The sequence below is a fragment of the Antrostomus carolinensis genome, unplaced genomic scaffold (assembly GCF_000700745.2).
Source record: "Antrostomus carolinensis isolate BGI_N321 unplaced genomic scaffold, ASM70074v2 scaffold45205, whole genome shotgun sequence".
In the NCBI taxonomy this organism is placed as follows: Eukaryota; Metazoa; Chordata; class Aves; order Caprimulgiformes; family Caprimulgidae; genus Antrostomus; species Antrostomus carolinensis.
Genome location: NW_010319348.1, coordinates 20012 through 30735, shown reverse-complemented (window position 1 = coordinate 30735; position 10724 = coordinate 20012). Strand labels below are relative to the sequence as shown.

General features: G+C 40.8%; 1 protein-coding gene across 1 annotated transcript in view; it reads right to left on the bottom strand.

Annotated features, from left to right (window-relative positions):
* The window catches only part of BFSP2 (beaded filament structural protein 2), a 19459-nt gene that overhangs the window by 320 nt on the left and 8415 nt on the right, over positions 1-10724 (bottom strand). The window contains exons 2-7 of the mRNA XM_010169210.1: positions 10201-10283; positions 8126-8282; positions 5689-5850; positions 2295-2297; positions 1411-1539; positions 716-936 (exon numbers count right to left, since the gene is read on the bottom strand). Of these exons, the coding sequence (XP_010167512.1) occupies positions 716-936; positions 1411-1539; positions 2295-2297; positions 5689-5850; positions 8126-8282; positions 10201-10283 (755 nt within the window). The remainder of the gene's footprint in view (positions 1-715; positions 937-1410; positions 1540-2294; positions 2298-5688; positions 5851-8125; positions 8283-10200; positions 10284-10724) is intronic.

Here is a 10724-nt window from a genome sequence, read left to right as displayed (position 1 = left end):
GATCTGATTCTAAAACAAAGTTCCCCCTCCCTGACCTGAGCAGAAAAGCAAGTCAAAATCTGTGCATGAGATTCTCAGAGGTTCCATGACAGATGGTGATTAAGGATCTTAAAAAAGTTCAGCCAAACAACCCAACCGCTGTAAAGGCATTTACAGGTTATTCCCAAAGGACAAACTAAGAGTCTGAACTATGTTTCTTTGCAAAAGGCATGCTTAGTAGACCAGACACTGTCCTTGGACTTCAGGGGGAACTTGTGTGCTAAGAAAGGGAGCTCCCCCAGGATCACAGGTTTAAATTTGTACTGTATAGTGGGAGGAGGAGGGAAGGCATAATATACACAAGGCAAAAACCCTGACAACACAGCTGCTTTGCAGCCACTAATGTAGCCTCCAGATGCTGTAGTAGCTTTTTAATTTCACATCTCAAATCTTCAGGGAAGTGAAGCTCGTAGACATATCAGCGTATTCCTAAACCTCATCCATTCGCAGCAGAGCTGGGGAAACCACTCATCTCCAATACACTGGGAATCTCTGCAAACTTGATTTGGGGTGTTCTTCCCCTTTGGCAGGTTCTCCAAACCTAACCAGCTACCACTCAGCCTTATGAAACACAAGAAAGAACCACCCTAGTCCTCCTATGTCCAGCAACCTCACAGCCCCTTCCCAGGGAGTTGCATGTTCTCCATCCTTGTGGCACACTTGTTTTTATGGATACCTGCTTTGTTCTCCATCCAGAAGACAGTGGTAGGCAGCAATGTCTTTCTCCAGCTGTTGTTTGCTGGTCAGCAGATTTTCACGATCCCGCTGCTGCTGCTCAGTTTCTACTTTGATTTCTCCCATCTCTGCCTCCAGCTTGGAAATGACAGAGCCCAAGTTCTGCAGTTCGATGTCGTGCCAGTGCTTGGCGTCGTATAAAGAGTTCTCCAGACCCCTTTTCTGTAAGGGCAGGACAACAGACATTAAACCAGACAGTTTTAATATGCTTCATAGTGATTTTTATTCAGGTTTGGCAGTATCTCTATGGAATATGCTTAAGTGGAGATGTACTATTTTGAGAATTCCTTTCTTTAGATAGTTTGAAAAATGTGTATTATCATTACAAAGGTTGAACTACTTTGGTTACAAGGCACAGATATTCTTCACGCTGTCAAGTACTACCCCACCCAGCAATCTCAGTGAAATTGTTATTGAACACTGAAGAATGAAATCTGGGGCCCGTTTGTCAAATGTGGTATACTTAGTGCACCATGTCAGTCAAGAAGAACACAGAAATATCTGGCATCTCTGATAACAGTATTTGCTAGAAAATGGGATTCATTCTTAAGTCTGCATCCCAAGATGGGAATGTTTTCCTCAGAAGGCACGTTGAATTTGCGCAGAATGTACCCACGGAGAACCCAACATACTTACCAAGGTTCTCAAAGATTCTGTTTCTGCTTGCAAGCTCTGTATTTTGCAGGCTGTTTCATGGAACTCGGTTCTGAGCCCCTCCACCAGCTCTTCCTCCTGGGTTCTCACGGCAGCCGTTGTTTCAGCCTGCTGCAGGTAAAAGATTGCAACTTGTCACAGCCTATTCAAATTACGTTTTATTTTCGTAACATACAAAACTGACAGTTAATATTTTCACAATTTGTGGCAATTCTGACTTTAAGTTTGATTCTTGTATATTAAATCACTCGGATTAAATCACTCAGTCATCACAATTCTGGATGCTTCTTAGTGTCAAAATTGTCATATTTCCTATGCATTTACTGTAAAATGGCTTATATAAATGTGTTTATTTTATCTATGTCAACAAAAGCTGTTCAGCATTCATACTAGTATGTTTAATAAGAAAACATTGCTGTAATTCTTAATTTTGTTGCTATACTATAATATTTTTTTAAAAAGATAAGTGTTTTTACTTAGTCTGTTGGATTTCAAAAGTATTCACACCTTGATTTTTCACATAGGATCCTGTAAGTCAGGGGGGAAGACATATCACAGAGGACAGAAAAATAATTTGTTAATTGAATTAAGATATTCTCATGCAATTTCATGCTCTTGTTTCTTGTGGGTTTTTAATTGTGTTTCACTCAGGCTCCTTGAAAATAGGTGAAGGAAAAGTTACCTTAGTAAAAATAAGATTTCTGTACTTTTTAATGAGGTCTGAGAGAAAGGTTTTCAATCCAGAGCTCTGGGCTCTCTAGCAAATACAATTCTTTGGTCAAAACCTACATTTCTTCTGGTTGACACTAAAGTTAAACTACGCAAAATACTTCCATTCCACTCTGAAAATTTCTCTTGATCCTGACCTGCTTTTCTGATTATACATTCTTTTATCTTAAAAGTCAGATAAAATTTTAAAAAAATCTGGGACCATGCACCAGAAATAATTTTTATAATTTCTTTTTAGTACCATCATGTGAACCCCACATCTTGGTCATTGTGAATTAAATAATCTCAGGTGCAGAAGGTCACTTAATTAGTAGATAAGTCTCAAACAGAACTTAGGGTTTATGAACCTGTGTTGCAGAGGGCTGAATTTCAATCCAAACACCAAAACTGTCCTTTCCAGCAAATTGCACAGAGCCTGTGTTTTCCAGAAATACTTTACAGGGGCTTGTGCTTCAGAGAGACAAAATCCTACCTCACTAGTCCTGGTGAGCCCAGCCTAGTGATCATGGACCAGCCTCTCTGGAGTAATTTGTGTCTCCCAAATTTTGCTGAGAGTGTAGTCTGCACATTATTGTGGTACAAAGACTATAAATGCCTCTTTTTGAAAGAGGTACATAAGGCAGTGAGTATCTGTATTTGCATCTGTATTTATAGCCTACACCCATTACCTGAAGCCTGGCATCTCTCATTCACATTTACCCTTCTGGTGCCCCAAATGCTACCTATAAATCCAACTTGCCCTCACCATGGGTGATGCTGAAGCTCCTCCAGGAGTTACCCTAAACTTTCATGGCTACCTGACATTAGTGATGTGAATGATAGAACAGGCAGATGGAGTAGATGGAGGTGGGCACATCAGGCCCTAAATACTGAGGATGACATAGCGTGTAAGCACACACTGAATGAGCTCTAAAGCTTCTGGTACACGCAAGGTTTCCCCATCCTCCTTACAGCTGAGTCGCCCCAAGTAGGGTGCTGCTGGGCATGACTCTTGGCCTCAGCTTTGCGGTTCTTTCTGTAGAGCAGTGCAGATATAGTCTTTGTGCCTTCTTCACTAGGCAATTCGTGTTTTCTGGGGGCTCTGCTCTTCTTATTCTTGGAGATGCTCCACAAGGGAAAGGCTATACCGAATTGTGGTGCCCACAAACAACTGGATTAATGGAGGGAGAAGATGAAATCATCCTCCTAAATCTTCATTATTTTGGTGCTTGAGTTTCCTAGAAATGTGTGGATTTCAAGCATGTTTGTACAGTTCTGAGCCAGGCGTTGTGCAAGAGTGCAGAATCTCTCATTAGTCTGTTTTTCATGGAATCAAGATAATTAAAGGATTATTAGGGATAGAAAACCAACATCCAGGGTCTGATCAGCATAATATCTGTAGAAGGAAAGTGGCTTTGATAAGCTCTATGGAGTTCTGGGAACATGTTAGCAAAGTAGCAAAGAAGGGAGAAACAACTGACATAATTCACAAGATTTTTCAAAACCTTTTATGAGATCTAGCATAGGGGATGACAGAGGAAGCTGTGTAATCATGTGCTCAGGGCAGAGCATTGCATGGACCAACAACTGGTCAAGAGACAGGACATGAAGAGGAGGGTTAAGGTCTAGTTCCATTATGACAGAAGTTTAACAGCTTGATACCTCAAGGTTTATTGCCTTGGGGATGAGTCATGAACTAGAAGGACTTATGGATGGCAGAAAATATCAATTAGCAATGAGCAAGGTGGATATGTGGAATCAAACTACGTGAATGAACAGTGCCACATCATTAAGTAAAGCATGAAAGGGGAAAATATTAAGCAGTTTGTGTGCTTTACAAGAGTTTAAATCACTTGTGTCAATTCAGGGAAAAGTTTTGGGCATTATAGACAAAAAAGTGCAGAGCTCAAACCAATGGACTGGAGTCTTGAAGTAACGTACTCATCTAAAAAAAAGTCCCATGTGAAATGCTGTTAGGTATAAATATAAATTGGTATGTTTTGGTGCCTGAATACCCATGAAAAATCTAGAAGACAAAGCAAATGAGGCAAGGGAATTGGTCAGAAAATAACAAAAGTACTGCCCTGAATGTCAGTCAATGCTAGGACATAATTTGAAATACCTTGGTCTCAACTGGTTGCAGCTACACCAAAGAGAGGATGCAGAGAAAGGAAATTAAAGCACTAGGGACCAAGGAAAACTCTCAAAGAGAAACTGAAGAAAACAGTAGTGAAGAGCAAAGGAGAGCAAAGGAGAGGAGGGAACTGTTCTCTCTCCTCTGATGTTGCAAAAGAGCAAGGACACATTTCTCACAGTGTGGATAACCAAATGGTGCAACTTAGCCACGTAAGATGATGTAAGTCCACAAGTGTAGTAGGACATAATTAGCAGAACTCATTATCTGTATAAACAGCAATAATCTGAATAGATCTATATGAGAAACAAAACCATGTAAGATACAAAACTGCGTCATCTGGATTTAATGAGAGGTATATTTGGGGATAAAAAGTAACAGTCTGGCACGCTCGCAAACTTGATGGGATCTCTGGGATAAACTCCTCTGGCTGGCTTCTCGTACATTCCCTACCAGGTCTGGTGTCACTGGGGTCACAGGATTTTTCTTCTTTATTTTGAAAATAAACAGCTCCTCAGAGCTTGAATATATCTTTGCAAACATATTTCTTTATTTTCTTCTTGCAGTTTGGCTTCAGTACCCTCTACTCCTCTCATAGCAGCTCTGTACCATGGAATGGGGGATGCTATGTTTTTGCTAAATATTTCTATAGCACAGCTGTAGCTACAATTTGATGTGCCGTGATCTGCTGCAATAGCCAACTCAGAATGAGATGGCTTCTCAAATATAGGATCATGCACTGAGCTTAATGCTTCAGCTCTGCAAAAATACTTATTTCAGCAAGCCACTTTGGAAAATGAGTGATCCTTCCTGACAGAGAAAATGCTGCATTAACAGGCTGCTTCAGACTCGGCATCAGGAGAGGGGAGGACTTTTAAAGGGAATGGCTGTTATCATCACTTTTAATTTCTAAGTTAATAGCTGATTTTCCCACCACTGCCAAAGGAAACAATTTCAAGGAGAAACCCACAAGGAGTCTGTAGCTGTGTAATTAGTGTAGAGCAATGTATTTTGCCATTTTGGTTTATAAACTCCTGTAAATTTTTCAGTGAAGGATTGCCCTAGTAAGAAGGGTAACAACTGTGGCTTATCCGACACAGAAGGTATCTACTGATTAAGTTTTGTTTTTTTTTTTTCTCAGCCAACATTTCAGAGCCCTTAGAAGTCTCCCACACATGCCTCTGATATCACCAGAGTCACTTCCACCACTACGTAACTCTGTGCATCCCAAGAAAGTCACTGATATTTATGAGTGTATTTTTTAATGCACTTGGACCAAAATCCTTTAGATTTTTACAATATTTTTTGTTTCAAGAAAAAACCCAAACACTCAGTCCTCAAAGTTACTGCAGTGTATTAGGCAGATTTTGTGTTTGCTTCAAATTCCTTAATGTTGGAGTGGGTAACAGAGCGCTTACCTTGGTACGGAGCAAGGCACCTGTCTCAGCACGATTCTTTTCAATGTCTCTCTCCCAGTGGATTCTGATTTTTTCCAGTATGTCATCCAGGCCAGTTCCTAGGGGAACATCAAGTTCTTCCATCTGAGATCCAGCAAGTTGCTTGTATAACACCTTCACATCCTTGAACAAAAATAACAGACATGTGAACTGGACAGAAGGTAAACTGGAGAACTGAATGGCAGCTGCAGAGGGGCTTGAGGAAGAGCTGTTTTGGTTACACAAACAGAGAATATTTAAATTTGGTCCTGAAAGGTGTCTCTATCTGAATGATTTAGTGCACTGAGGGGTTTCTTTTTCAAATGTTCAAATGTGGACTTGCCTTGCTTCTGTATGGGTAGTCTTGTTGGAGTTCCATGTGGTGGAAGGAGGCTGAAGCTCTGCCCCAGAGCACTGTCTGGAGCAGCCCTCTCCCAGTGGCAAGTTTTGCCAGCGACCAGAGCTTGATACACGCACATGCTGCACACTCAGAACCACAACTATTGCACTGTGCAATAACACAGACATCATCTACTGGGAGATACAACAAGTTGTGCAGAACAGCAGGAGTTCTGCAGCCTTGCAGCTTGTGTGAACCACGTGTGCTTTTATGCATGCAGAGCACTCTCCCCTGTGTACTATGTTCTGTTCTTTCTTTACATATAAGCACTCCAAAAACACGTAAGCAGGAGAGAATTAGTGTGTCCAGAATTGTGTGCTTAAAGGTAGCACATCAGTTGTACGCTGTGTTCAGGAACACAAGAATAACTGGGATTTGCACATGTATCTGAACTGTCTGGCCCCACAATCCTTTTACATCAATCTGTTTATATGTGCTATTGACATAAGCAAAAAAAAAAAGTGGTGTAAAAGCATCAGGGAATTGTTTTTCTAGGCAGTGGCCTCTGACAGAGACAGTACTGGAAATAAAAGGATGGGCAAGTGTATGTGAATTATGAACCTGCAAGAATGAAAGCCACCAAATGTGCCTACTCCAAGTGCACAAAAGCTTCAAAAGGATTTGACATGGATTTCCTAGCAAGGACACTGGAGGAAATGAAAGTTTGAGTTGGTTCAGGAGAGTCTTTGGGAATTTATTGTGCCAGAGCTCAGCTGGAGTAATTGCAGTTGTTGCTTCCAGCCTTTATTCTACCACTTCTCTTCAGCAGCTTCCCCTGGTGCTGCTGCTGTGGGAAAATCAGGTCTGTGCTGGGGTAGTTCTGTAAATGCTTGGATACTCCCAACAGATAAAGAAAGGAGCATCCTTCCACCCTGCAAGGGCTCCTCGCTGCCTAAACGCAGTGAGAGGGGCTGTTGGAAAGCTGTTTTTCTCGTTATGCCATGTATGTGGGCAGAGAACAGCATCAGTGCCAACTTTTCTGGTTTCACAGCAATCATTGCAATACACAGAGAATTAAAGGGGATCTTGTGTAATTCTATCAATTTTCTATTTTCCCTCTTATGTAAAACAATTTCCATCTTTCTCATACTGTGAAGTGGTGCTGAAGCCACTGATTATTTTCTGCAAAATGCCAGCCTTGGGATGAGACTTGTGAGAGCAGGGAGAGGATGAAGCAACCTCATCTTGGAAACCCAAGTCTCCATATTACCTGCTAATGTTGCTGAAATCTTGTGGTTGGAGAAATCACCTGAAAGAAATGTAAGGCAGGATAGTGCCTCACTTCTATGAGCCATCTCAATTCAAGCTCTCTCTCTTTTACTTTTGAGGTGTCAGCACAACTGCTTGCTGTCCCTTATTGGGGGGATTTAGTTGTAGCTCCATATTCAAGCCCCCATCAGTCAAGATGCTAATTTGAGTCCGATCCTGAAGCCTCTGCTGAAGGGAATAAAACACCTTAATGTAAATAGTGCTGGTGAATGTAATAAGTAAGTGGGAACATATTGCAAAATTGGGTAATAATGGGCTTCCCTTCCAGCTGCCCATCCCTGTGACTTGCTTCAGTGGTGCGTTGCTCAGGACAGACTTGATTTCAGGAACTGAGCAGCTTGCTAAGCCAAGCAGTTTTTCAGAAGAGTGTGGTTAATGCTCAGCCTTATTGCAGCAAGACAAGAGCTTGCTCCCTGCATGGGCATCACTGTTGAGATGTCCACATGTGTGACTGTGCAACCCTGTGACCATCGTGTGGTGTCTAGCAAGAAGTGAAGCAAAGACACCTCTTCCATGTCATATTTATCAGACAAGAAAGATTTAAAACTTAAATGCAAGTAATTTGATCGTGCCTAAGAGATTAGTGCATTAAGTTAACAGAGAAGAGAGAAATAGGAGCAGCTTTCAGGACAATCCTCCCACCCAGACAATGCCAGTGGAGCTTTTTAGTGCTTGCTTTGCACTAGATGTATGATACCAACTGGATGAAACAGGCACACAAAAGCTTTGCAGTCCTGAGTTTGGACTTACTTCTTCATGATTCTTTGACAGCAAAGTTAGTTCTTCTTTCATGCTCTCTATCTGACTCTCCAGATCCATTTTAGTTAAATTAGCATCATCAATCACTTTGTATAGGGAGTTAATTTCATCTTCCACTGCTTTTCTGAATGGCTGCTCATTTTCATACCTGTAGAGGAAAAAAAAGATAAGAAATCTCCAAACCTTAATGCAGCACAGCTCAGCAAGAAACACCTGCATTTTTTTAAATGACACCACTGTGCTAATTAGCTCATGTGTCCCAGACAGAGGCACAGAAACACAGAAGATATACTTTGCTCTCACCTTGTCTTGCTATACTTGAATTTAACTGCCTTAAGTACCCTGTCATTAACTCAGAATGTAATAAAACAGGCCAAGTTAGCAGTCTGCACTATGGTGGTTATCAGCCTGATAGGGTTCCTGAATAAGCACGGAGAGGCATGTGGTCTCTTGCTAGATCCAGTATTTACAGACAGTATGACTATGGGAGGCTTTTTCTTGTTTTGCTTAGCTATAAAATGAGAATAAATGCTCATTTGTCTTCATAAAATCTTTTCAGAGCTATGGTTAAAGAAAACACATGTGCATCAAGCCTTACTTTTAGTAATGGACATGCTGATGGAAGTCTGGTCTATGTTCCAGGATCCCAGCCCATCCTTAAGACCAAATCCCAGTAGTACCAAAATAAATAGGAAATTTGAGCAGCTGGTTTGTCAACTAGAGTTGCTGTTAAAGCAAACAGCTCATTTCTAAACCGTGGCTGCAACGGTAGAAAAAATTGTGGCAGGCAGTTGCTACTCTACAGAGTTGCTTGCTGCACTGCTCTTGTTTGTACCTTTTCATTTTAGGCTTTCCGTTGAAAATGTGGTTGGGTTGTGTGGTGAATCTCCTTGGGTGGGAGGCTTTTGAGTCAAACCCAGCCAACATGGGGACCTGGTGGCCAGGGAGGTTAGATGGGGGGGTTGGCAGGTTAGACAGGAACCACCTTCATCAACAAGTCCTGCACTCTGCCCCTTGAGAGCCACCTTCCTTACAACAGCTTGGGAAAGTGCCAGCTGGTCCCAGTGAGAATTAGGAGCTTTTACTATGCAGTGGATTGATTTGACATTGTTTTTGTTATGTAGACTGCTTGTCCAAGTCAGCTGACATTGAAAAAAAAATATTTTTTACAACTCCTTAAAATATGAGTATAGCTTGCTGGATGTAAAGCCATAAAATGAGTAGCTCAGAGTTGTACCTTTCTGAAATAGAAGGTGAACCTAAGGACATGCTTAAGACATGTTTTGATATGATTAAATAAAATAATATCAGAGAGAGAGACAGACGTTTAAAGGGTGATAAAAATTACAGTAAATAAAAATCAATTAGTTTGAGATACAGTTTGTGTGTCAGATCTTGCAAAAAGCTATTTGTAAATGAACAAGTCCATTACCAATGAAGGCTAGAAGGATCATCAGGCCTCTGAGTAAACTGTAAAGAATTTCATGTACATGAATATTAGGCTTTTCAAATGGAAAGATGTTTAAAAAGTAGTTTGTCAGTATTTAAGATCATCTTTTACTATTCATTTCGCTCAGTAATGACAAGGAAAATCAGTGCAGCCCATTTCTGTTTTCTTATCTAACGTTTCCACATTGACGTTTGTAGTGGTACAGTTTTTGCTTTTTAGGTGCTGCAGTAGAATGATTTTTAGTTCCAAAACCACTTGTGTGGCACTGCAAATTAAAACTAATAATCACATGAATATTTGCCTTTATAAAATGTCAATCCAAATTTGAATGAATACTGACCTCTTGGTAAGAGATCAATGTCCCTATATCAAAGAATAGCTTAAGTAGTTTTGCTAGTCCACATTTTGTTACTATAAATCTTTAAAATCTTCCAAAATTATGTCAGCATCATAGTTATTTTGCTGTTACCAAAGCCCTCCCATGTCAGATGGTTGAATATTCAACTTGAAAGGATGAGCCCATTCTGTTCACCAAGCATTACTCCCCTACAGAGTAAGCACTTGCTGAGGCAAAGTTTCAAAGGAAGTGGCCAGCTAGGTGCCACTACAAGACTACCTGTCTTTAAAATCTTCAGCACAGGCTTGAATGTTCTCGGTGTGCAGCATAAGACGAGCATTTTCAAGGACTGCTTCGCCCACCTAGAAGAAAGAGACAAGAGAGCTCAAGCAATGAAGAGCTTCAGCACATTATCTACGTACACTGTACATGTACCTTACATAGATGTATAGCTTTGATTCTGAAAATGATCCTTTAGCCTAGGGCTGTTCAAGTGGCTCATTCCAGATAATTTAATCAACTAATTTTGTACATACAAATTCACGTATTCTCTGCAAATAGGCTGCAATTTGTCACCAAACTGTTCATTGCTCCTTCTTGTGGAAATACATTTATTCTGATTGTCAGCTGGTCGCAGAGGGTAAAAGTCATTACTGTGTGCAAGGTACGTTCATCATTTAAGTCCCACTTATATTTTCTAGATACAGGTTAAGTAGCACTTATGCAGTTCCTATTCTACTTCCCATATGAGCAGTCCTCTTCAGGGTTGTCCTCTTCAGTGAGCCAAGGAATACTGGTTGCTC